Raw genomic sequence first — 27117 nt, 5'->3', positions numbered from 1 at the left:
ATCTCAGCTCACTGCAAGCTCCGCCTCCCAGGTTTACGCCATTCTCCTGCCTCAGCCTCCCGAGTAGCTGGGACTACAGGCGCCCGCCACCTTGCCCGGCTAGTTTTTTTGTACTTTTTAGTAGAGACGGGGTTTCACCGTGTTCGCCAGGATGGTCTCGATCTCCTGACCTCATGATCCGCCCATCTCGGCCTCCCAAAGTGCTGGGATTACAGGCTTGAGCCACCGCACCTGGCCTTCCTGTGTTTATTTTTAAGTCTGGGTCTTGCCCTGTTGCCCAGGCTGGAGTACAGTGGCGTGATCATAGCTCACTTAACCTACAACTGCTGGGCTCAAGCGATCCTCCCATTTCAACCTCCCAAGTAGCTACAACTACAGGCGTGTGCCACCATGCCTGGGTAATTTTTACAATTTTTTTTTAGATATGGGATCTTGCTGTGTTACCCAGGCTGATCTCGGAACTTCTGAGCTCAAGCAGTCCTCCTGTCTTGGCCTCCCACCGTGCTAGGATTACAGGTGTGAGACACAATGCCTGGCCTTGAATTTTTTTTTTTTAATAGAATTAATCGTTTGGGAATCAATTTATCAGTATTGTTTGTAGTGCTCAGTAAAATGATTTATATTATAGTTAGTTGTCCTGTTGGAGTTTTGTTTAATGAAAAAGTTGAGGGTTGGGATTCAGAATATACTTCCTGTTTTTCTGTGATGTCTTTTAGAAGTCTCGTATTTGGGAAATACTTGTTCACCAGTTACGTCTGGCTGAAGGAGAATAGATACCACTTAGGGACCACACTAAAAGGTGTAGGTGAGAGATTTAACATCTGAGGGCAGTATCTCTGTAACGTGTAATGAGCAGTGATTAGAACATTGAACATAATCCAGATGAAAAATGAAAAATAAAGAAGCATCAAGGAGGAAGAAGTGCTACAAGTTGGGTTTAGCATGATCTAAGGCTTAGAAAGAAGAAAAGGGTTGGTCACGGTGTTTCATTCACACCAATAATCTCAGCACTTTCGGAGGCTGAGGTGGGTGGATCACCCGAGGTCTGGAGTTCCAGACCAGCCTGGCCAACATGGTGAAACCCCCCTATACTAAAAATACAAAAAAATTATCCGGGCATGGTGACGTGCGCCTGTGATCCCAGCTACTCAGGAGGCTGAGGCAGGAGAATCGCTTGAACCCAGGAGGCGGAGTTTGCAGTGAGCTGAGATCACGCCACTGCACTCCAGCCTGGGCGACTGAGTGAAACTCTTGTCTCAGGAAAAAAAAAAAAAGAAGAAGAAAAGGCACAGGAGGGGAGATCAGAGGGACAGAATTGGTGGGGAGCAGTTAAACAGTTGTATCAGATGTGACCTTCTGCTATCAGTGGTATGAGTTATTTTTCTCAAGAGTTTGATATGTAGGTCTGAGTTTTAAAATACAGGAGGCCAGGGGTTGCTCACGCATATAATCCCAGCACTTTGGGAAGTCAAGACAGGAGGATTGCTTGAGACTGCAAACATACAGAAAAGTAGAGAGCGGCTGGCGCGGTGGCATGCCTGGGCGGATGGCTTGAGCTCAGGAGTTCAAGATTGGCCGGGCAATATGGTAAGACCCTGTCTCTACAAAAAAAAAAAAAATACAAGTTAGCCAGGTGTGGTGGTGTGTGCCTGTAGTCCCAGCTACTTGGGAGGCTGAGGTGGGAGAATCTCTCTTGAGCCCAGGAGATTGAGGCTGCAGTGACCTATGATGGGGCCACTGTGCTCCAGCCTGGGCAACAGAGTTAGACCCAGTTTCTAGAAAACAGAACGGCTGGGCACAGTGGCTCATGCCTGTAATCCCAGCACATTGGGAGGCTGAGACTGGTGGATCACCTGAGGTCAGGGGTTTGAGACCAGCCTGGCCAACGTGGCGAAACCCTGTCTCTCCTGAAAAATACAAAAATTAGCTGGGCATGATGGTGTGCACCTGTAATCCCAGCTACTAGCGGGGCTGAGGTAGGAACATTGCTTGAACCCGGGAGGTGGACGTTGCAGTGAGCCGAGATCATGCCACTGTACTCCAACCTGGGCAACAGAGCAGGACTCCATCTCAAAAAAACAAAACAACAGACTGGGTATGGTGGCTTATGCCTATAATCCCAGTTTGGGAGGCTGATGCAGATGGATTGCATGAGGTCAGGAGTTTGAGCTTGGCCAACATGGTGAAACCCCGTCTCTACTGAAAATACAAAAATTAGCTGGACTTGGTGGTGCGTGCCTGTAATCCCAGCTACTTGGGAGGCTCAAGGAGAATCTTTTGAACCGGGAGGTGGAGGTTGCAGTGAGCCGAGATCATGCCACTGCACTTTAGCCTGGGCAACAGAGTAAGACTCCGTCTCAAAACAAAATAACAAAACAAAAAAGTACAGTGAGTAGTAAAATGAACCCCTCATATACTTATCACCCAGCCTCAGCGGTTCCAAGCTTAGGCCAACTTTGTTTAATTGGTACACTGGTCTCTTCTACTCTTCCCATTATTTTGAAGCAGATCTTAGATGTACCACTTTATCCATAAATATTTCAGTGTATATTTCTAAAATGTAAGGACTTAAAAAGATAATACCATAATTATACCTAAAATTAAAATAATAAAATATCTAGTCAATGTTCTGTTTTACCCATTCTTTTAAACTTTGTTTTTCAGTTTCAGTCAGACTGCCAAGAAAACTGATACATTTTGATTGGTTGGTTTCTCTTACATCTTTTTCATTTCACAGTGCATTGTGATTGAGTGATTTATCTCGTAAATCTTTTTCAGTTCATAGGTTCCTCCTCTGTCTCTTTCTTTTTCCTTGCACTTCATTTGTTGCAGAACCTTTGTCCTGTGGTTTCCCACAGTCTGGAGGAATTGGGGAAAATGGCAGTCAAAACTGGTTCCCTCCTTCCCATTACTGCTGCAATCAAGATGTTAGGGGGCCCACAAGCAATGGAAGCACCCAGAAAATTATGGACTCTATGTATGAGCATAGTTCTGAAATCATACTTCGGGTTTAGGTTGTGCTAGTCATGGTAAGGAAATCCTTTTTTTTTTTTTTTTGAGACCAATCTCACTCTGTCGTCCAGGCTGGAGTACAATGGTGTGATCTCAACTCACTGCAACCTTTGCCTTCCGGGTTCAAGGAATTCTTTTGCCTCAGCCTCCTGAGTAGCTGTGACTACAGGCACCTGCTACCATGCTCGGCTAATTTTTGTATTTTTAGTAGAGACAGGGTTTCGCCATGTTGGCCAGGCTGATCTTGAACTCTTGACGTCAGGTGATTCACCCACCTCCATCTACCAAAGTGCTGGGATTGTAGGTGTGAGCTACCATGCCCCGCCAGGAAGGAAAGCTTTCTTTTTTTTTTTTTTTTTTGAGACGGCGTCTCGCTCTGTCGCCCAGACTGGAGTGCAGTGGCACGATCTCGGCTCACTGCAAGTTCCACTTCCTGGGTTCATGCCATTCTTCTGCTTCTGCCTCCCTAGTAGCTGGGACTACAGGTGCCCACCACCACGCCCGGCTAATTTTTTTGTATTTTTAATAGAGACGGGGTTTCACCATGTTATCCAGGATGGTCTCGAGCTCCTGACCTCGTGATCTGCCTGCCTTGGCCTCCCAAAGTGCTGGGATTACAGGCGTGAGCCACTGCGCCTGGCCCTGGGAAGGAAATCTTAAAAAGGATTTGTACATTCTGGTTCTCCCCCCACCATAATTTTAATGTCAATAAATATACTCTTCAGTTTTTTTTTTTTTCTTTTTTTTTTGAAACGGAGGTTTGCTCTCGTTGCCCAGGCTGGAGTGCAATGGTGTGATCTCGGCTCACTGCAAGCTCTGCCTCCTGGATTCAAGCGATTCTCCTGCCTCAGCCTCCGGAGTAGCTGGAATTACAGGCATGCACCACCACGCCCGGCTACTTTTGTATTTTTAGTAGAGACGGGGTTTCTCCATGTTGGTCAGGCTGGTCTCGAACTCCCGACCTCAGGTGATCTGCCTGCCTCAGCGTGAGCCACCGAGCCTGGCCTACTCTTCATTTTTCTGACAAGCCTAACTGCTACCTGTTTTGTATGACACGTAGTTATACACATATCTTAAAAATAAGATGACCAATTTAAGAAAAACCTCATTTTTGACAATATACCATCAAGACTTTTCCTTTAGCATGGCTCTTTGGTAAATGCAAGTCTAATAAATACTTCACTAAGTGCTCTGATCTCTTGTTTAAGACATTTTTAAAAACTACACTTGGATATGACAACTCAGGATTTCAAGGACTACCCGTAACTTCACTTTTAGGATTCTAAATATACTGTCATGATAGGGAATCACTTCTTTTTAAGATTTCATAATCAATAGCTAAGAGTCCTAGCATATATCCCTACCCTACCACCAGTGAGTGGGTTTTACTAAAGATGGGAGTAGGGGAGAGGTTGAGGCAGGGAATAGAAATGTGGCTTTCATCCAGAAAATCAGGTAGTTAGGTAATCCATACCACCTATTTCTACCTCTGTACACCTTTTTCTACTACCACAGAACTGGAATTTTACTAACCTCACTTGTCCCAGCTTCTCTTTATCTTACTTGTTTCCTTAATATCTCTCTCCTCCATTTCATCTCTCAAAATTCTTCTTTATCTGTTACACATTCTGCTCTCCTCTGCTCTTAAACTTGGAGAAGTAAATCCATCAAAAAGGCTAAGTTTCTTATAAAGGTAAACATTTACATAGGATCCAGCAATCCTATTCCTAGGTATAGATGTTTACCCCCTAGTGTTTTTTGTTTGTTTTTGTTTTTGAGCGCTCTCTTGCCCAGGCTGGAGTGCAGTCACAAGATCTCAGCTCACTGCAAGCTCCGCCTCCCGGGTTCAAGCGATACTTCTGCCTCAGCCTCCCGAGTAGCTGGGACTACAGGCGCACACCATCACACCTGGCTAATTTTTGTCTTTTTAGTAGAGATGGGGTTTCACCATATTGGCCGGGCTGGTCTTGAACTCCTGACCTCAGGTGATCCATCCATATTGGCCTCCCAAAGTGCTGGGATTACAGGCGTGAGCCACCATGCTCGGCCTACCCCAGTGTTATTAAAACCTGTCTTCACACAAAAACCTCTAAACAAATGTTTACAGTAGCTTTACTTGTAATCGCTGCAAACAACTCGATGTACTTCAACTAGAGAATGGATAAACACACTAGCACAGTGGAATACTACCCAGTAATAAAAAGGCAGAAACTATTGATGTGCACAACAGTGTGGAAATTGGAATATTTAACGGTTTAAATGGGTTAAAGAGTGCCAGCTTTTGGCAGTTTTGTGTGGCCAATAGGAGGTCTTAATCTCTTATTGCTCAGTCACTAGCAGACAATACCCTTTTTTCTTTGTCTTCACATCTGAATATATTGAACTACGAGTCCAAATTGGGAAGGGATTAGGCTGGAACAGGATTTGTTCATGTTGGTCATAATTGAAGTTGGAAGAGATTATTAGCATAGACGTTTCTTTGCCTCCTCAAGTCTTCATTGTTTTTGACCCCTGGTTACTCATTTTGGTATGTTCTCTCATTTTTTATTTTCATAGTTGCCAACCCCCCCTTTTTTTTTGAGGTGAAGTCTCACTCTGTTACCCAGGCTGGATTGCAGTGGCATCATCTTGGCTCACTGCAACCTCTGCCTCCCGGACTCAAGCGATACTCTTGTTGCCCACGGGGGAGTGCAGTGGTGTGATCTTGGCTCACTGCAACCTCCGCCTCCCAGGGTCAAGCGATTCTCATGCCTCAGCCTCCCGAGTAGCTGGGATTATAGGCGTGCCACCACCATGCCTGGCTAATTTTTGTGTTTTTAGTGAAGACAGGGTTTCATTGTTGGCCGGGCTGGCTTTGAACTCCTGATCTCAAAGTGATCCAGCTGCTTTGACTTCCCCAAAGTGCTGGGATTACAGGCGTGAGCCGCCGCACTCAGCCAGGTGCCAAGAAATTTTATGCATTGATCGTTTGTTGTTAGAAATGATCTATTTGCACATTTTTAGTCAGTTTATATTTAAGAAATTACAGGAATACTTACACACCAGGCTGTAACTTAGTGTTGGCTTTGAAGATACGGAGTTAGAGACAACATTGTCATTCCCAGAGATGCAGAATTTGAAGTGGAATTTTACAAACCTTGGCTGGCATGGATAGGGGAGAGAAAAATTTGGAAAATTACTTTTAATGACTTCTACAGATTACCTATTTGTTTATTTACTTATTTAGAGACAGGGCCTGGCTCTAACACCCAGGCTAGAGTACAGTGGTGTGATCTCAGCTCACCGCAACCCCTGCCTCCTAGGCTCGAGCCATCCTCTGACCTCAGCCTCCTGAATATCTGGGACTACAGGTGTGCACCTGTAGTGACTAATTTTTGTATTTTTGTCTGACTAATTTTTGTATTTTTTTGTAGAGACAGGGTTTCGTCATATTGCTTAGGCTGGCCTTGAACTTGTGAACTCAAGTGATCTGCCTGCCTGAGCATCCCAAAGTGCCCAGCCTTATTACCTTTTTATTGATTAATTAATTTATATGAGATGGAGTCTTGCTCTGTCGCCTAGGTTGGAGTGCAGTGGTGCAATCTCAGCTCACTGCATCCTCTGCCTCTGGGGTTCAAGCAGTTCTCTGACTCAGCCCCCTGAGTAACTGGGATTCCAGACACTCGCCTGGTTAATTTTTATATTTTTAGTAGAGACGGGGTTTCACCATCTTGGCTAGGCTGGTCCTGAACTCCTGACCTCGTGATCCACCCGCCTCGGCCTCCCAAAGTGCTGGGATTACCATTGTGAGCCCCCATGCCCGGCCGAGATCACCTTTTATGAAATATTTTAACGTACAGAAGAGAATAGAACAAAATATAACGAACACTAACCCACTATTCAGCTTTATCAATTCTTCGTTTTCTGCCATATTTTTTCCCACCTTTTTATTTATTTATTTTGAAAATGAAACCTCAAGGCCGGGCGCGGTGGCTCAAGCCTGTAATCCCAGCACTTTGGGAGGATCACGAGGTCAGGAGATCGAGACTATCCTGGCTAACACAGTGAAACCTCGTCTCTACTAAAAATACAAAAAAAAAAAAAACTAGCCGGGCGAGGTGGCGGGCGCCTGTAGTCCCAGCTACTCGGGAGGCTGAGGCAGGAGAATGGCGTAAACCCGGGAGGCGGAGCTTGCAGTGAGCTGAAATCTGGCCACTGCACTCCAGCCTGGGCGACAGAGTGAGACTCCGTCTCAAAAAAAAAAAAAAAGAAACCTCAGACACAAAGTTACCTTATTTATGAATGTCATGGTAATAATTTGTTTTCTCATAAATATTTGGGTATATTATGTTTGGTATTTTGGCACATAGTTTATTAAGAAATTTCTGAGTTTTTAGTTCTCCGAATTGCATAATAAGCTGCTGAGTTTTATGGAATCTGATGTCTTAATTTTATGAATCACATGGTGTATGTGTAAATGTGCTGCAGTTTGCAATGTGTTAACAAAGCCCATTAGCTTTTTGGACTTTATATCCATAGTTTTCAGCAGACAGAAAACAATGCCTGATTTGCATATAAACATTTAATTGTACTGCCTATAAGAAGTTCAGTAATAAACTTCCCTCAGGATTAATTAACTACAAACAACTGCCTAGGCCCAGGAGATTTTGGGCTGGGTAATTTTGTTACTAAATTTTAATAAGAATCTAGTCATGATTTACATGGATTTCATACCAACACTATTTCAGTATTTTATGAACCTTTGTAATTGGAAACTCTGATGCTAATCAGCAGGTACATAAAATCAGTAGGTAAAATTCAGTAGCGGAAATTAGTTCCTGAATAAATGTTATCCAGATGAGGAACTAGTTGCTGAAACTTTAGGATGGAAAAGTTCTTTAGACGGAAAATAAGAGAGATGCTTGAGAAGGCGGAAAATGCAAGTTGCACAATATGTGTAGTGTGCAGTTTTTATAAAACAGCACCCCTTTCCTATTTTTTAGTTGTGTATGAGGTAGAGGAAAGTATAAAATGATGCTTTAAATTGGAAAATTTGGTAGGAGTGGGCTGGGGTTGGAAATGGGAGGGGTGAAGGGCCAGGTAAAATAGTTTCCTAGGGTGTTTGTTAATGAGGCAGAATCCTGGGCTTCACAGCCTGAGTTGGAGGTTTGGAGTTAGTGTATCCAAGACCTAGTATTCCACCTTTGTAACAGGTGCACCAGGTCCTTTCTTTGTACGTGGACCTTAGTCTATACTAATGCTGTATAGGAGATTGCAGACTGTCCTGATTCACCCATTTGTTTCTTGCCTAAATCCTCATGGAAGTAGCATTTGTGGTCCTTTTACAAAAACCTATTTAGGTAAAAGTGATAAATGTACCTGTGGTTTTAAAAAAAAAAGCCCGAAGCTGGGCGTGGTGGCAGGCACCTGTAATCCCAGCTATTTGGGAGGCTGAGGCAGGAGAATCGCTTGAACCTGGGAGGCGGAGATTTCAGTGAGCCGAGTTCGGGCCACTGCACTCCAGCCTGGGTGACAAGAGCAAAACTCTGTCTCAAAAAAAAAAAAAAAAAAGAAAATGCCTGAAGGGGCTGGGAGTGGGGCAAATGTAGATTAAGTTTTTCAAAATATAAAACTACGAACAGAAACAAAAGTAGAGATCATAGTAAAAAGAACCACACTGCTCAAGTGAGGATATTTTTGGCTGCCTGGGCTGCTGTAATGGTTTGGGGAGAAAGTAACATCTGTGCATGTAGTGCTGCTGTGTAACACAATACACTATGAGAATTTTGAGATCTGATCACAAACTGGGGCTGCTAAATTCAGCATTAAAACTATTCTATCATTTTGAGTTTCTTTCTTTCTGTTTCTTTGTTTCTGAGACAGAGTCTCACATCCAGGCTGGAGTGCAGTGGCAGCAATCATGGCTCACTGCAGCCTTGACCTCCTGGGCTCAAGCAGTCCTCCCACCTCAGCCCCCCAAGTGGCAGGGGACTATAGGTTTGCCACCATGCCTGGCTAATTTTTGTAGTTTTTGTAGAGATGGGGTTTTGCCATGTTGCCCAGGCTGGTTTTGAACTCTTGGGATCAAGTGATCTGCCCACCTCAGCCTTCCAAAGTGTTTGGATGACGTGTGTGAGCTACCGCGTCCCGCCTCCAGTTTCTGAGACCTGCTCCTGTTCCTTTCTTATGTGGAAATGTGACCCAGCTGTGCCTTAGACTAGATAAGGACATTTTGTTATCCTGCACATCTATATTGAGGAACTATAGAGGGCTTTCTCCCTTAGCTGGGAGGTTTGACAAATGCAGGATGCTATTTGAATCTTTAGCTTTTGATTCATGCAGCCAGCAATTGAGCTTATTTATTTATTTATTGAGATGGTGTTTCGCTCTTGTTGTCCAGACTGGAGTGCAATGGTGTGATCTCGGCTTACTGTAACCTCCGCCTTCCGGGTTCAAGTGATTCTCCTGCCTCAGCCTCCTGAGTAGCTGGGATTACAGGCGCCTGCCACCATGCCCAGCTAAGTTTTGTATTTTTAGTAGAGACAGGGTTTTACCACATTGGCCAGGCTGGTCTCGAACTCCTGGCCTCAGGTGATCTGCCCGCCTTGGCCTCCCGAAGTGCTGGGATTGCAGATATGAGCCACTGCGCCCAGCCTAATTTTTATTTATTTATTTATATTTTTGAGATGAGTTTTGCTCTCTTTGCCCAGGCAAGAGTGCACTGGCATGTGATCTTGGCTTACTGCAACCTTGGCCTTCCGGGTTCAAGCAGTTCTTCTGCCTCAGCCTCCTGAGTAGCTGGGACTACAGGCGTGCACCATTACACCCAGCTAACTTTGTATTTTTACTAGAGAGGAGGTTTCACCATGTTGGCCAGGCTGGTCTCGAACGCCTGACTTCAGGTGATCTGCCCGCCCTGGCGTCCCAAAGTGATGGGATTACAGGCATGGACTGCCACGCCCAGCCAGCAAGTAAGCTTTTTAAAAGTGCCTGGTATCAAAGGGCTTAATTCAGCATGGGCTGGCAAGAATTTAAACAGCTATTTGTCAGGCCATAGAAATCTTTTGCAATCAAAACTATTTCTTTATACATCTATGTACTATTTATATTATTAAAACAAAACATTGCTTTGCAAAATTAACCTGGTGTCAGGAAAGACTACAAAATGGAAGACTAGTCTGTATTTAAAGAAGAGCAAAGAGAGTGACAACTAAATGCAGTATAGGGTGCTTGATTGGATCGTGGGTTAAAAAAGAACATCTGTAAAGGCTGTTACTAGGGCAGCTGGGGAAATTTGAAGCTGGGTTATATGTTAGATGATATCTTATCACGATTTTTGGGGTTTTTTTTTGAGAGACAGAGTCTTGCTCTGTCACCCAGGTTGGAGTGTAGTGGTGTGATCTCCGCTCACTGCAACCTCCGCCTCCCGGGTTAAAGTGATTCTCCTGCCTCAGCTTCCCAAGTACCTGAGACTACAGGTGCATTGCCCCCACACCCAGCTAATTTTTGTATTTTTTAGTAGACACGGGGTTTCACTATATGTTGGCCAGGCTGGTCTCGAACTCCTGACCTCAAGTGATCCGCCCACCTCGTCCTCCCAAAGTGTTGGGATTATAGGCGTGAGCCACGGCGCCCAGCCTATCATGATTTAATTTCTAGAGCATGCTTATGCTGTTGTGATTACTAGTCTCTTATATGGTATAATTATGTACATTTTCTGTATTTAAGAGAGTATTTTGATAATTACCTAGTAAAGAAATGCATTGTGTTGGGAATTCTTTTGGAAAGTGAAATTAAGAAAGTCTGTATCATCTTTTTATAGATATTGAAGCACAGATTCGAGAAATTCAAGGCAAGAAGGCAGCTCTTGATGAAGCTCAAGGAGTGGGCCTTGATTCTACAGGTTATTATGACCAGGAAATTTATGGTGGAAGTGACAGCAGATTTGCTGGATACGTGACATCAATTGCTGCAACTGAACTTGAAGATGTAAGTTACAAATTATGTACAAGAGGCAGTTTTTTTTTTTTTTTGAGAGAGAGCAAGAAATATGAATAACTTTTGTTTCAGCCATCTGGTTTAATCTGGAGAAACATTTTTGGGATTTTTTTTTTTTTTTTTTTGAGACAGAGTCTCGCTCTGTCGCCCAGGCTGGAGTGTGGTGGCTGGATCTCAGCTCATTGCAAGCTCCGCCTCCCGGGTTCACGCCATTCTCCTGCCTCAGCCTCCCGAGTTGGGACTACAGGCACCCGCCACCTCGCCCGGCTAGTTTTTTGTATTTTTTAGTAGAGACGGGGTTTCACCGTGTTAGCCAGGATGGTCTCGATCTCCTGACCTCGTGATCCGCCCATCTCGGCCTCCCAAAGTGCTGGGATTACAGGCTTGAGCCACCGTGCCCGGCCATTTTTGGGATCTTTTGAGGATAAAACTACCGGAGGTATCCTCTCTAAGGTTCAGAAACTTCACTGGAAATGCTTTGTTCTGAGAATTTTTGGTAAAGACTAGTTTGTTTATCCAGTGAAGCACCTGCCAGCCATTACCGTTATAAAGTAAACAGTAAAGTAAATCCCTGCCATTACTTATCAGCTCTATCTAGAGTAGCCTGGGTGAGAAGTGACTTAATTGTAAATAGCCATCTGTCCTTGTGACTTGATTACTGATTGTACTTGATACTGTTTTTTTCCTCTTGGTATCTTAATGTGAATGGATTTTCTTTTCTCTTTTTTTTTTTTTAGACAGTCTCGCCCTGTCGCCCAGGCTTGAGTACAGTGGCGTGATCTTCGCTCACTGCAGCCTCGGCCTCCTGGGTTCAAGTGATTCTCCTGCCTCAGCCTCCCGAGTAGCTGGGATTACAGGCGCCTGCCACCATGCCTGGCTGATTTTTGTATTTTTAGTAGAGATGGAGTTTCTCCATGTTGGCCAGACTGGTCTTGAACTCATGACCTCAGGTGATCCACCTGCCTCGGCCTCCCAAAGTGCTGGGATTACAGGCTTGAGCCACTGCGCCCACCCTGGAATTCTTCTTAGTACTGATATTGATGAGCTTTTCATGTCTGTTTCAATTACTATGGAAGAGGGGTGCCTTTCATTTTGATATCTGTTCCCTCAAAGCATTTTTTATGTATTCCAGGTAGCTTATATTTTATCAGACCATTCCAAACTCCAAATTTGGTGATTCAGTTAGAGATAAACTTTGTATATAGATTATCAAACTTTTTTTTTTTTTTGTCTCGCTCTGTCACCCAGGCTGGAATGCAGTGGTGTGATCTCGGCTTACTGCATGCTCCGCTTCCTGGGTTCATTCCATTCTCCTGCCTCAGCCTCTAGAGTAGCTGGGACTACAGACGCCCGCCACCACGTCCAGCTAATTTTTTGTATTTTTAGTAGAGACAGGGTTTCACCGTGTTAGCCAGGATGGTCTCGATCTCCTGACCTCGTGATCCGCCTGCCTTGGCCTTCCAGAGTGCTGTGATTACAGGCGTGAGCCACCGCGCCTGGCCCAAACTGGTTACTTTTAATTTTTTTTAATTTTTGGATAGGTGATGTATATGTCTTCCTTTTTTTTTTTTTTTTTTTTTTTTTTTTACTATAAGTTCTAGTGTACATGAACACAATGTGCAGGTTTGTTACATATGTATACGTGTACCATATTGGTGTACTGTACCCATTAACTCATCATTTACGTGAGGTCTATCTCCTAATGCTATCCCACCCCCCTCCCCACCCCATGACAGGCCTTGGTGTGTGATATTCCCCATCCGTGTCTAAGTGTTCTTATTGTTCACTTCCCACCTATAAGTTAGAACATGTGGTGCCAAACTGGTTATTTTTAAGAAATTCAAGTCACATTTTACTTTATAGTTGGCTCTCTCTTTCCCTTTTTTTTTCTTGAGAGAAATTTAAAAGAAATTCAAGTCACATTTTACTTTATAGTTGGCTCTCTCTTCCTCTTTTTTTTTCTTGAGAGAAATTTAAAGTCCCAAAAGGTGAAATTTCTAGAAGCCAGTGGTAGCCTAGTTAGCACTTTATTTGGGGATCTCATACCCTAATGGTAAAATAAAGTGATAGCTCTATGTTTCAGAAACTGAGGGGGAAATTGTCACTTTATTTTTAAATAAAATAAGTGAGTTGTTAAGATCTGGAGAATTACCCCGTGTTGCATTTTTTATTTTTTATTTATTTTTATTACAATAGAGATGAGATCTCACTATGTATGTGGTTTTGTTTTTTGGAGACAAAGTCTTGCTCTGTTGCCCAAGCTGAAGGCAGTGGCCAGATCATGGCTCCCTGCAACCTTCGCTTCCCAAGTTCAAGCAATTTTCCCACCTCAGCCTCCTGAGTAGCTGGGACTACATATACACACCACTATGCCTGGCTAATTTTTGTATTTTTTTGGTAGAGACAGAGTTTCACCATGTTGCCCAGACTGGTCTTGAACTCCTGGGCTCAAGCAGTCCCCAGCCTCGGCCTCCCAAAGTGTTGGGATTACAGATGTGCGCCACCTTGCCCAGCTGGGTCTCTGTTGCCTAGGCTAGTCTCAAAACTCCTACACTCAAGCCATTCTCCCACCTTGACCTCCCAGACAGTTGTACTTCTTATACTAGAAAAGTAACAGTATAACGTTGTTCTGTTTAAACATACTACTAGGGGCAAATACATTTAAAATTAAATGTTTGTTTCAATGGTTGTTAAATTGTGTTAAAAAATGAGTTAAAAGTAGAAAGTTCTAAAATAAGCTGTAGTTATCAAATTGAAAAAACATTAAAATTAAATGCTCAGGTTTTTCTAGTCCATACCTACTTAATCTTAATTGACTTCTATAGAAGATATTCCCTGCTTAATCGTTTTAAAAATAAAGATAGCTTTACTGAATTGAATTTAATAGGTTTTTGAAGTGAAAGAAGACCAATTTTGTTTGTAAGTTTTATGAAGGAGGGCTTAGACATCACACTGTCAGTAGATCTTTTGATTTCATGTTGAATCTTTGCATATTCTTTCTAATTTTTAAGTTCTGACATTTTGTTTATGGCTTTTTGGGGGGTTTTCATTGCAGGATGACGATGACTATTCATCATCTACGAGTTTGCTTGGTCAGAAGAAGCCAGGATATCATGCCCCTGTGGCATTGCTTAATGATATACCACAGTCAACAGAACAGGTGACCTTTTATTTTAAAAGCATAGTTTATTCAGCTAAAGAAAAGTGAATGTCTGAGTTCCCATAGAAACCCATAAATTTTAGGATGCTTTAAGGAGAATTATAAATAATAATTTATTTTGTAAAGGTGTAATCTTCTTTTTTGACACAAGGTCTTGCTGTCTTGCTCAGGCTGATCCCAAACTCCTGGGCTCAAGCATTCCTCCTGTCTCAACCTCCCAAGTAGTTGAGATTATACACACAGGCCATCACGCCTGGCTGTAATCATGTAGTGAAGCATTGAACTATGGAAATGTGGATATGTATATTACCTTGTTTCCATATGCCTCATTTTTTTATATTAACATTTATCTGTGAAGCAGTACAGAAGATTAGTAGACATGTATTAAACATTTGTGCTTTACAGTGTTCTGATTTTTGTTTATGATATTCTGCTTTGTTATTTTAATAAAGTGGATATTAAGTGAGACATACCTCTTTTCAGTATGATCCATTTGCTGAGCACCGACCTCCGAAGATTGCCGACCGGGAAGATGAATACAAAAAGCATAGGCGGACCATGATAATTTCCCCAGAGCGTCTTGATCCTTTTGCAGATGGTAATTCTTTCCCACTTTTCTATAAGTGTTCAGAAATTTATTTGTATTAAGTTGTCTTTAGCCCTTTGATTTTTTTTGGCATGCTTCTGAATTTGCTTTTCTTTTTAAAAATCCCCCCTACTATAGATTTGTATAGATTTGGTTGAAGTCACAGATGCCATATTCTTCATCTTTATAATGCAAGTTTTCTTTCCAGGTAGAAGGACAAGAAAAAAATGAGCCAATGCCATAGAAACGCAAAGGGTTAAAGGTTTTACTTTTACTTTTGTTTTGGGTACGCTTTCTATACTTGGAACAAATGTGTTTTTCTGCTCAAAATACTTTCAAATTATTGAAAGTTTTCATTCCAAATCCTAGATGTTTAGGATTGTTACCCTTGAGAAACTGTTTCTCACACTAGAACTCCCCCCATAGTGCTCTAAATATAACTTAGTAAAGGCACCTACTTTGCTCTAAGCATACTTAAAGTTAAAACAAAAGTATGTATACAAAGAGTGTGATATTTTTAATAGTTGGAGTCTGTTTTGCTAATTTTAGTGTGCAAGTCAGCACAAGGGGCATAGTGAGCCTGTGGAAGCTTTCCTCAGGTGAGTGAGTTTCACAATCAAAATTAGGTGCCTGTTTCTTAAAATTAGATTCTGCTGCAGGTTTACATACTAGATTTTCAGCCTGCATGAATTAGTAGGGATATTCTTTTTTTACTTGCATAATTGTAATTGATTTAAACATGTATGCCAGAATTCACAGGCCCATACTAACTGTCCTTAATTTCTTTCCTACAGCAGTACTGCTATATGCCAGTCCTGTCTGCATTCTTAAGGGTGCAGTTCAACACATCCTCTCTAGATTATGGTGAAAAAGTATTCCAAAGGAAGTCTTATCAGAGCTAGTGTCAGAAAGAATGACACTACCAATTGGGCATGATCTTCAGCATAGGAAATGTCTTAGAATTTTATTATTTTTTCCTAAATTGTGATGCTATACCACTTGTATAGCTAGTTACCACATTTCTAAAGCATAATGTGCCTCTGAATCTTGTTATATACTGTTTGGGCTTCTGTAAGATATTTTGAAGTTTGAAAAGCAAATACTGAAACTTTAACCAAGAGACCAACACATCTCTTTGTACACCATGTTGCTTCTGTGTGCATCATAATAACTGGTAGAAGTAATATATTTCAAGTAATATGTTTCCAGTTTTAATTTATGCTTTCTAAGAAATAAAAATATGTTTTCTGGGTCAAAAAACTTAAAGCATGAAGCCCTTTTTAGTAACGTGACATCAGAATAAGATTATAGGTATATTTTTAAAATCAGATTTTCTAAACTACAATTGTTTTAGAACACTGTATGAAGAACGTATCTAGTCATAGTTATTTGTAGTCAGGATTTTAACAACTTGCAACAGGTAATGTTTTGAATATAAATATCTTTCCAAAGTGTTACTAATGGTAAAGAGATAATTTTCTAGGCTTCTATTCTGCTGCTTGAAGTCAGAACTGCTGATGGAGACAAAGGCACGAAAGTGTACGTATTCCGGATTAGCAACCCAGGAACCCATCACTTCTGAAGACTCTAAACTGTGCTGTCATTTTGTTTTTATATGCATTAAAATATTTGTTTTAAACTGCTGTAGATGTTTGTGTTCAAACAGGTTAAATTGATCAGCAAACTCAATAAAAAGTAAGATGTATAATTATTAAAGTTTTCCATCAAAAAATAATTTAAATGATTATGGAATAACATAATATTTAGAGCAGGGCAGATAAATCAGTTGAACCTGATTATCTTTTATTTATTGTACTCTTTTCCTGTTGCTGTTCTTTTCTGCAGGAGGGAAGACCCCTGATCCTAAAATGAATGCTAGGACTTACATGGATGTAATGCGAGAACAACACTTGACTAAAGAAGAAGTATGTAAACCTGTCTCCTGTTTTAATGGTTATGAAAGAATGTAAATACAGTTGTGATTGACAGACTGTTACGTTTCTTTTTTGCTATTTGCTGCACAAATATTTTAATAGTATTAATAAAAATTAACTGAGAAAGAATCTTACCCCCAAATTATACCACCTTTCAAAATCATTTCTATATCCTTTTCCAGTCCTGGGCTCCTTGGCTGTATATGTATGTATGTGTCTTACAGGGGATTTTTTTTTTTTTGAGACAGAGTCTCACTCATCCAGGCTAGAGTGCAATGGCGTGATCTTGTCTCACTGCAACCTGCGCTTCCCAGGTTCAAGTTATCCTCCCACTTCAGCCTCCTAAGGAGCTAGGAACACAAGTGTGTGTCACCATGCCTAGCTAATTTTTGTATTTTTAGTAGAGATGGAGTTTCACCTTGTTGGCCAGGCTGGTCTCGAACTCCTGACCTCAGGCGACCTACCCGCCTTAGCCTCCCAAAGTGCTGGGATTACAGGTGTGAGCCACTATACCCAGCCTCCTCCATTACTATTATGAATATATAATAGATTTTATATGTTGAATGAGTTAAATGGAATAGCAAAACCCCATTTTAACAGTATAGAGTGAATTAAATGTGCATCCATTACCACTAAATTATGCGTATTTATATAATTTGTCAGTATAAATAAAACAATTTTACTATTTTTATCTTTTACCATTTTTCTATCTTGTTGCATAGCCTTTTTTTTTTTTTTTTTTTTTTGGAGACAGAGTCTCGCTCTGTAGTCCAGGCTAGAGTGCAGTGGCCGGATCTCAGCTCACTGCAAGCTCCACCTCCCGGGTTTACGCCATTCTCCTGCCTCAGCCTCCGGAGTAGCTGGGACTACAGGCACCCGCCACCTCTCCCGGCTAGTTTTTTGTATTTTTTAGTAGAGACAGGGTTTCACCGTGTTAGCCAGGATGGTCTCGATCTCCTGACCTCGTGATCCGCCCGTCTTGGCCTCCCAAAGTGCTGGGATTACAGGCTTGAGCCACCGCGCCTGGCCGTTGCATAGTCTTAATTGCTATTTATATTAGTTTTGAAGAAAACCCTATTTTTCAGTGGAAGCATTATGGTTCTCCATTGTTGACTGAAGATTTTACTTCACCTACAATATATAAACTACAGTGTGCTATGTTACAAATTCTGAACTTGCTTATCTTTTGTTTAGAAAGACAGGCATTATGTAAAATGAAATAAAGACACAGACTTTGGAACCAGCTAGCATAGAAGGGAGACCACTAGTACCATAGAAAGGAGAATGAGCAAAGTATAAAATGGGATGTTAAGTGGAAATGATTGTGCTAATGATAGAAAAATATATTGAAAGCATTTTAAAGGTAAACACTCATTTTTTTTTTTCAGCGAGAAATTAGGCAACAGCTAGCAGAAAAAGCTAAAGCTGGAGAACTAAAAGTCGTCAATGGAGCAGCAGCGTCCCAGCCTCCATCAAAACGAAAACGGCGTTGGGATCAAACAGCTGATCAGACTCCTGGTGCCACTCCCAAAAAATTATCAAGTTGGGATCAGGCAGAGGTAATTTCTTTTTGTTTTTTGTTATTACTGTTTAAAATTTTTTTCTGTTATGGACTGTATTAGTCTGCTTGGGTTGCCATAAAAAGATACCACAGACTGGGTGCCTTAAACAACAGACATTGATTTTTTTCACAGTTCTTGGAGGCTTGAAATCCAAGATCAGAGTACAAACAGGGTTGGTATTTGTTGAGGGCTCTCTTGCTGTATCCTCACATGGCCTTTCTCTGTGCCAGCAAGCTCTATTGTCCCTGGTCTTCCTATGAGGACATCAGTCTGTTAGATTAGGGCCCCACCCTCATGACCTCATTTGACCTTAATTTACCTCCTTAAAGACCCAGTCTCCAAATACAGCCACACTGGGCGTTCAACATACAAATTTTGAGGGGCATGCAATTTAGCCCATGTCATAGAGTAAGGAAAGTTCTTTTTAGAATATTAAATACAGACCTGTAGGTATGTTACATTGTGGAGGTTAAGTGTGATATAGTGGTCTTCCTTATCTTCTAGATAGATAACTTAAGACCCTCACTACAGGCAGCAAATAGTCAATGCTACATCATTCCCTTGGCCAGCCTACTCTCCTACTTTCTTTTTTGTTTTTTTAAACATTTGTTTTGGAGGTGGAATGCATTGGCTCATGCCTGTAATCCCAGCACCTTGGGGGCCCAGGTGGGAGGATTGGTTGAGCTCAAGGAGTTTGAGACCAGCTTGGGCAACAGAGGGAGACCCTGTCTTTACCAAAAAAAAAAAAAAAAAAAAATTTGCTGGGCATAGTGGCACATGTCTGTAGTCCCAGCTACTGGGGTATGGGGAGTGGTGGGGGCTGAGACAGGAGGATCCCTTGATCCTAGGAGGTAGAGGTTGCCTTGAGCTATGATCATGCCATTGCATTCCAGCCTGGTGACAGAGTAAGACCCTGTCTCAAAAAAAAAACAAAATGATGGAGTCTGTAAAATTATTCTTATAAATGTATTTCCTAGTTCTGTAGAAATGGTTATATTAGATGTTTTCTATCATTTAATAATATATACTTGCAGACTAAAAGATACAAGTTTGCATAAATGTTAAACTATCATATGTGCCTTTATTGTGTTTGTCATTAGCCTGAATAGAAAGGCCTTTAAAATGGATTTTTTAGAAAGTACTTGAAAATATTTAATTATTGCTAGAAAAATAAAATATAAAGGGGCCAGGTGTGGTGCTCATGCCTGTAATCCCAGCATTTTGGGAGGCCGAGGCAGGTGGATCATGAGGTCAGGAGTTCAAGACCAGCCTGGCCAACATAGTGAAACCCTGTCTCTACTAAAAATACAAAAAAATTAGCCAGGCATGGTGGCATGCGCCTGTAGTCCCAGCTACTTGGGAGGGTGAGGCAGGAGAATCGCTTGAACCCGGGAGGTGGAGGGTGTAGTGAGCCGAGATTAACGCTACTGCACTCCAACTTGGGCAACAGAGTGAGACTTTGTCTTAAAATAAATAAATAATGAATTAAAGCCACTCTTTGCTTATGTACCATTTCCCTTCCCCTCTTGGAGACTCTTATCATGTACCATTAATTTTTTTCTCCATACTGGATTATCATCATCAGCAAACATGTTTTACCATGCTTTGTCTTAACAACAGCAACAAAAAACCTGCAGAAAACATCTCTTAACCCTCATTCACATCCTCATTCAGCGATAATCCTGTTTCTCTATCTTTTTAGAACAAAGTGCTTTGTTCTTTGTTTTTTTCTTGAGGTAGGGTCTCATTCTGTTGCCAAGGTTGGAGTGCAGGGGCGCAATAATAGCTCACTGCAGCCTCAAATGATCACTGGGCTCAAATGATCCTGGGCTCACTGGGCTCACTGGGCTCACTGGGCTCAAATGATCCTGCCACCTCAACCCCCCAAGTAGATGGGACTGTAGACACGTACCACCATGCCTGGCTAGTTTTTTATTTTTTGTAGAAACGGATCTCACTGTGTTGTCCAGGCTGGTCTCAAACTCCTGGGCTTAAGCAGTGTGTCTGCCTCAGCCTTGCAAAGTGCTGGGATTACAGGCATGAGCCACAAGTGCTTTGAATGAGTTATTTGTGCTTGCTTTCTCTGCTTATTTAGTTCTGGTCTTTGTTTTTCAATTTTTTTTACATTCAATTACCCCATTGTAGAAGAGGAATAATTTATTTCTATATGATTTTAATAATGTTCCCTAATCTTCAGATTCAAATTAACAAATATGTTTGTTAATCTAAATAATTACATATTTATTGATTTATATATGTATATATTTTAATGTTTCTGTAATTCAGTTTTAACGGTGAACTTTTACATGTTGGAAGCAGCAAAGGACTCAATATCATAGTACATTTTGATAGTATTTGATAGGCTTTTTCAGGTCAGTTAATTTAGTTGCTTGCAAATACAAATCAAGCTTGCTCCAGTTCCACAAGGACTCCACCACAGTCTTTTTTTTTTTTTTTGAGACGGAGTCTCGCTCTGTCGCCCAGGCTGGAGTGCAGTGGCCTGATCTCGGCTCACTGCAAGCTCCGCCTCCCGGGTTCACGTCATTCTCCTGCCTCAGCCTCCCGAGTAGCTGGGACCACAGGCGCCCGCCACCTCGCCCGGCTAATTGTTTGTATTTTTAGTAGAGACGGGGTTTCACAGTGTTAGTCAGGATGGTCTCGATCTCCTGACCTCGTGATCCGCCCGCCTTGGCTTCCCAAAGTGCTGGGATTACAGGCGTGAGCCACCGCGCCCGGTCCCTCACCCCAGTCTTTAGGATGGAGAAAAATCACTGGTTTTCCATGTGCTCCTATTTTGACCTCTTCACTTAGACTGCGGATCTTCTTTTTTGTCAAATTCATCACAGCTGCATTAATATTATCCACCTTTGACCTTATCAAGATACACATGAAAATCACAATTAAATTGCCATCAAAATGTTATTCCCCATCTCGATGCAGATGTGATGAATTCCTCCAGCCTTGTTTTTCTGCAGAAAACCTGCAGTTGGACTGTCACATCCCAGTGGATGAAGCAGTTCCATCTTGGTATTTCCCAGGTTGACAAAAACAACAGATACTTCATGTTCAGGAAGAGGGACCGCTTCACTTACCGGGGCCCCCAGAATATTCTTATAAAATGTTGCACGTTTTCCAAATCTGGCACTGCTATGGCTACATGATTGAGTCGACCACGGTTCCACACAGAACCTGCCATTTGATCCAAGGGCCGTGACGTGGAAGAAACTCTTACTGTTGGTATGGGAGCTTGGAGTCTGGAAAAAAAACCCTTTGAGTGTTCCCGACAGAAAGCTGGTCATGCCTGGAGTTCGGCCGAAGTAGTAGTTGTTTTTACAGGACTTGCTCTCCTTTCTGGTTTCTCCCCAGTCTGGCATTCGCGGCTGCAGCCCTCAGCGCGCGCGCCATTTTGGAAAGCAACCCGCCACGTCCAGGCCCGCCGAGGACCGTCAGTTCTAGTGTTACGTAGTTTCTAGTCTTCTTACGTAGTTCTAGTCTACTCCACCTAAAATCTCTTGTCAAGGTCACTTGACCCCTAATTGATAAATTTAAAAAGTGTATTTTCATTTCTCATATGACTTAGCATATCAAGAACATTTGACATTTCTTCATACCCTTTTCTCTCTCAGTCTCTGGGTTTTAGTCGTTCTTGCTTCCCCTCAAAATCTCCTCACTGGTTACTACTCCTTAGTCTTGTTTGCTGGATCCTCATTCTTCTTATCTCCGAACTTTGGGGTATTATAGTAGTGCTGAGTTTTTTGGATTCTTTTCCATCAGTGCTCGATCCCTAGGATCTCATTCTTGTCTTTATATACCATTTATATAAAATAACTCCCAAACTTATAAATCTTTCCTCTGCTTCTGTTCCGCAGACTTGCGTGTTTGTTCAGCCTGACGTATTTATTTGGCTGTTCAATGGGCATTTCAAAATCAGTATTTCTGAAAGAAAATTATTGCTTTTTTTTCGCATACGTCTCTTCTCAGTCCTGCTCCCCTGGTCTTTCCCATGTCTGTTTGGCTCAAGCGAAACATTTAGGACCGGGTCCAGTGGCTCATGCCTATAATCCTAGCACTTTGGGAGGCCAAGGTGGGTGAATTATTTGAGGTCAGGAGTTCGAGACCAGCCTGGCCAACATGGTGTATTTTAAAATACAAAAATTAGCCCGGCGTGTTGGCGGGCACCTGTAATCCCAGCTGTTTGGGAGGCTGAGGCAGGAGAATCACTTGAACCTGGAAGGTGGAGGTTGCAGTGAGCGGAGATCGTGCCACTGCACTCCAGTCTTGGCGACAGAGCGAGACTGTGTCTCAAAGAAAAAAAAAACAAAAACAACAACAACAACAACAAAAAAACATTTAGGGAGTCATCCTATACTCCTTATTCTCTTATCCTATATCCTACCCATATACATTTTCTTGGCATCAGCTTTAAATATATTAAGGAGCTAGCCACTTTTCATAATCTCTGCCTCTGCCATCCTTGTCTAAATCACTATTAGCTCTAGCCTGGACTGCTATAGATTTAACTTATAAATCAAGAAAAAACCTATCAGATCATGCAGTATTTCCCCAAACCCAGAATTGGGATATACAAAACCTAATACATAATTTCTAATCAATTTAATTTAAGGTGAGGACTTCTCATTTGCTTGGTGATATGTAGGAGGGATATGGTTCTGCTCAATATAAGTAACTACTGGCTTTAATTTTAATTTTAATTTTTGAGACAGAGTCTTGCTGTGTTACCCATGGGTAGCTGGAGTGCGTTGGTGCAACCTCATCTCATTGCAATCTCCGCCTCCCAGACTCAAGTGACTCTTGTGCCTCAGCCTCCCAAGTAGCTGAGATTACAGGCGTGTGCCATCAGGCTCAGCTAATTTTTGTATTTTTAGTAGAGACAGGGTTTCTCCATGTTGGCCAGGCTGGTGCTGAACCCCTGACCTCAAGTGATCCCCCGACCTTGGCCTCCCAAAGTGCTGGGATTACAGTTATGAGCCGCCGTGTCCAGCCAAGTAACTACTAACTTTAATTCTGTGGATGACATTCAGTACTAAGTTTGAGAAAGATAAAGAAGTTTGTCCTGGTAATGTTTAACTGTATGCACATAACTAGACACAAGAGCTGATACCTTTCTTTTTTTTTTCTTTTTTTTTTTTTGAGACAGTCTTGCTCTGTCACCCTGACTAGAGTGCAATGGCATGATTTCGGCCCCCGTGCACCCTCCGCCTCCTGGGTTCAAGCGAGTCTCCTGCCTCAGCCTACCAAGTAGCTAGGATTATAGGTGCCTACCGCCATGCCTGGCTAATTTTTAGGAGAGACGGGGTTTTGCCATGTTGGCCAGGCTGGTCTCAAACTCCCAACTTCAGGTGACCCACCTGCCTTGGCCTCCCAAAGTGCTGGGATTACAGGTGTGAGCCACTGCGCCTGGCATGAGAGCTGATATGCTGATATCTTTCTTATAGAAACTACAGAGACTTGGCCAGGCACGCTGGCTCATGCCTGTAATCCCAGCACTTTGGGAGGCCAAGCGGGCAGATCACCTGAGGTCGGGAGTTTGAGACCAGCCTGGCCAACATGGTGAAACCCCGTCTCTACTAAAAATGCAAAAAATTAGTCAGGCATGATGGCAGGCACCTGTAATCCCAGCTACTCAGGAGGCTGAGGCAAGAAAATTGCTTGAACCCGGAAGGCAGAGGTTGCAGGGAGCTGAGATCGTGCCATTGCACTCTGACCTGGGTGACAGAGTGAGGCTCTGTCTCAAAATAAAAAATAAATAAATAAATAAATAATTCAGAGACTCAAGACTTTTTTTTTTGTTGTTCTGTTCATTTAATACAACTGTACTCTAGTCATGAATGTAGGAATTAGATAATAGAATTTATTTCCCATCTTTCCTTATAATTCAGCAGGAGGGACAGATGCCAGAATGGAGATTTTAAACGATTCGTGTGCTTTATTTACCTAATCCAGAATTTTTCAACCCTGAGTAACAGTAATATCCTTTTTTTTTTTTTTTTTTGAGACAGAGTCTCACTCTGTCACCCAGGCTGGAGTGCAGTGGCGCGATCTTGGCTCGTTGCAACCTCCGCCTCCTGGGTTTAGGCAATTCTCATGCTTCACCCTCCTGAGTAGCTGGAATTACAAGTGCACACCACCACACCCAGCTATTTTTATTTTTTATTTTTAGTAGAGATGGGCTTTTGTCATGTTGGCCAGGCTGGTCTCAACTCCTGGCCTCAATTGATCTGCCTGCCTGGCCTCCCAAAGTGCTGGGATTACAGGCATGAACCACCATGCCTGGCCCTGAGTAGTATCTTTTTAAAGGAAAAACTATTGAGTCTTAAACTTGTTTAATGGTACCATGCAAATTTGCAAACATGAAGGTAGATAAAGTCCTTGTGTCTATAAGAGCTCCCAACTTGCCCAATTTTTTTTTTTCCTTTCTGAGACGGGATCTCACTCTATCACCGCTGCTGGAGTGCAGTGGCATGATCTCGGCTCACTGCAAACTCCGCCTCCTGGGTTCATGCAGTTCTCCTGCCTCAGCCTGCCAAGTAGCTGGAACTACAGGCGCCCTCCACAACGCCTGGCTAATTTTTTTGTATTTTTAGTAGAGACGGAGTTTCACCGTGTTAGCCAGGATGGTCTTGATCTCGTGACCTTGTTGATCTGCCCGCCTTGGCCTCCCAAAGTGCTGGGATTACGGGCGTGAGCCACCTCACCCAGCCAAGAGCTCCCAACTTTAAAACAAATATATAAAGTACATTACATATCCTATGGAATACTTATGAGGCAGTATATAAGTACAAATTTTGTTTTCTTTATACTCTATGCTACTTTGATATGATTCTGTCTTTATTGGTGGAGATTCTTTTGCTATCACATGCGGTCAGTTGTCCAGCTGTTACTCTGTGAACTACTGTGGAACCTTTGATGTTACTTAAACCCACCTCTCAGCCTGGGCAGCATAGTAAGATGCTTCTCTCTCCGAGGAAAAAAAAATTAACCGGGTGTAGTGGTGTGCGCCTGTATGTAGTCTCAGCTACTCAGGAGACTGACATGGGAGGATCGCTTGAGCCTGGTAGGTGGAGACTGCAGTGAGCCATGATTGTGCCACTGCGCTCAACCTGGGTGGCAGAGTGAGACCCTCTGTCAAAAAACAAAGGAAAATCCACCTCTCATCTTTTTTCATTAATCTTACCAGCCTCAGCTAGGGTAATATTATTTGCTACACATGTAACTGTAAATACAAACTGATCTCAAGATTACCCAGGAGGTGGAGCTTGCAGTGAGCCGAGATCATGCCACGGCACTCCAGCCTGGGTGACAGAGGGAGACTCTGTCTCAAAAGAAAGAAAAAAATTACATAGGTAATCTGAAGCATGCTTGTATTAATTAAACACACACAATTGAACAAAACATCAACAGGACTATTTTCTTAGAACGCATGAATTCCTTCTCCCCTAAATATGTGTCTCTAAGCCCCACTTTGAGAAGTACTAATGTAATTAGAGCTGAAAGCCTTCGATTACAGATCTAGATAGAGAAACCTTATTGATTTCCCCCAAAGTCACAGAGCTGTTAATGGCATATCAAAGATTTATACCCAGAATATTTTGTTTTTTTAAGCTGGAACTTTTGTCAGTGCTTCGGATTGAAACTTTACATTGTTTTTAATCATAGACATTTGCTAGAAAGTAGGTATATTTTCCTATAAGTAGAGGTAGTGTTCTCTAACTTAATTATAGTACATAGAACTAAAACATTTTTCATTTAAAGTGTTATTTTATGGAAATTTTCTAACTATTTCTATGTGGGTGTGTGAAATAAATTTTTTTTTGCTTTTTTAAGACCCCTGGGCATACTCCTTCCTTAAGATGGGATGAGACACCAGGTCGTGCAAAGGGAAGTGAGACTCCTGGAGCAACCCCAGGCTCAAAAATATGGGATCCTACACCTAGCCACACACCGGCGGGAGCTGCTACTCCTGGACGAGGCGATACACCAGGCCACGCGACACCAGGCCATGGAGGCGCAACTTCCAGTGCTCGTAAAAACAGATGGGATGAAACCCCCAAAACAGAGAGAGGTACTTCTAGTGGAGTATGGGTGTGTGGGTGAAATGTTGAGTGGTATGTTTACAGACTGAAATGTGTTCTGTTTATTCCTGGGTGGACGCATATAAGGGGACAGATTAAGAACAGAACAGATCATATGCTTGTTTTTTTTACTTGAAGAGGTTTAAGATTTAACGAAGAACCTTAGGCTAAAGTTAGTAGGCCGTAACCTTTGATTTTGTTTGTTTCTTTAGAGACAGGGTCTTGCTCACTGTAGCCTTGACATCCTAGGCTCAAGCGATCTTCCCGCCTCAGCCTTCTGAGTAGCTGAGACTATAGGGGCATGCCACCATGCCTGGCTAATTTTTTTTTTTTTGAGACAGAGTTTTGCTCTTACTGCCCAGGCTGGAATGCAATGGCGCGATCTCAGCTCACTGCAACCTCAGAGACGGGGTTTCTCCATGCTGCTCAGGCGGGTCTTGAACTCTGGACCTCAGATGATCCGTCCCCCTCGGCCTGCCGAAGTACTGGGATTATAGGCGTGAGCCACCGCACCCAGTCCCCGGCTACTTTCTAAATTTTTTTGTAGAAACAATGTTTTGCTTTATTGCCCAGCCTGGTCTTGAACTCCTGGCTTCAGGGGATCTCCTCCCAAGGTGTTGGGATTACAGGCATGAACCATTGTGCCTGGCTTACCCTTTGTTTTTTATTACGGAAAAATGTACCTAACATCAAATTTACTTTTTCGTTGCTCTTGTTGAGACAGAGTCTCACTCTGTCACCCGAGCTAGAGTGCAGTGGTGCACTCTCACCTCACTGCAACCTCTGCCTTCCG

The 27117-nt window shown here is 42.4% G+C and overlaps 1 protein-coding gene across 5 annotated transcripts in view; it reads left to right on the top strand.

Moving 5' to 3' along the window:
• SF3B1 (splicing factor 3b subunit 1) overlaps positions 1 to 27117 on the top strand; it is a 48698-nt gene that overhangs the window by 3048 nt on the left and 18533 nt on the right. For 2 of the 5 annotated variants that reach the window (XR_012094257.1, XM_007965739.3), the window contains exons 2-7: positions 10814 to 10980; positions 14045 to 14149; positions 14633 to 14747; positions 16581 to 16660; positions 18058 to 18228; positions 26077 to 26314. Coding sequence is in view for 3 of the 5 variants with exons in the window: in XM_007965739.3 (XP_007963930.1) it covers positions 10814 to 10980; positions 14045 to 14149; positions 14633 to 14747; positions 16581 to 16660; positions 18058 to 18228; positions 26077 to 26314 (876 nt within the window). In the remaining 2 variants the exon portion in view is untranslated. Of the gene's footprint in view, positions 1 to 10813; positions 10981 to 14044; positions 14150 to 14632; positions 14748 to 14943; positions 16364 to 16580; positions 16661 to 18057; positions 18229 to 26076; positions 26315 to 27117 lie in introns of those variants that run through there. The other 3 variants (XR_005241483.2, XM_038001812.2, XM_007965740.3) reach the window with 3 other exon arrangements.

The sequence above is a fragment of the Chlorocebus sabaeus genome, chromosome 10 (assembly GCF_047675955.1).
Source record: "Chlorocebus sabaeus isolate Y175 chromosome 10, mChlSab1.0.hap1, whole genome shotgun sequence".
NCBI classification, from domain to species: Eukaryota; Metazoa; Chordata; class Mammalia; order Primates; family Cercopithecidae; genus Chlorocebus; species Chlorocebus sabaeus.
This window is presented reverse-complemented; position numbering and strand designations above follow the sequence as displayed.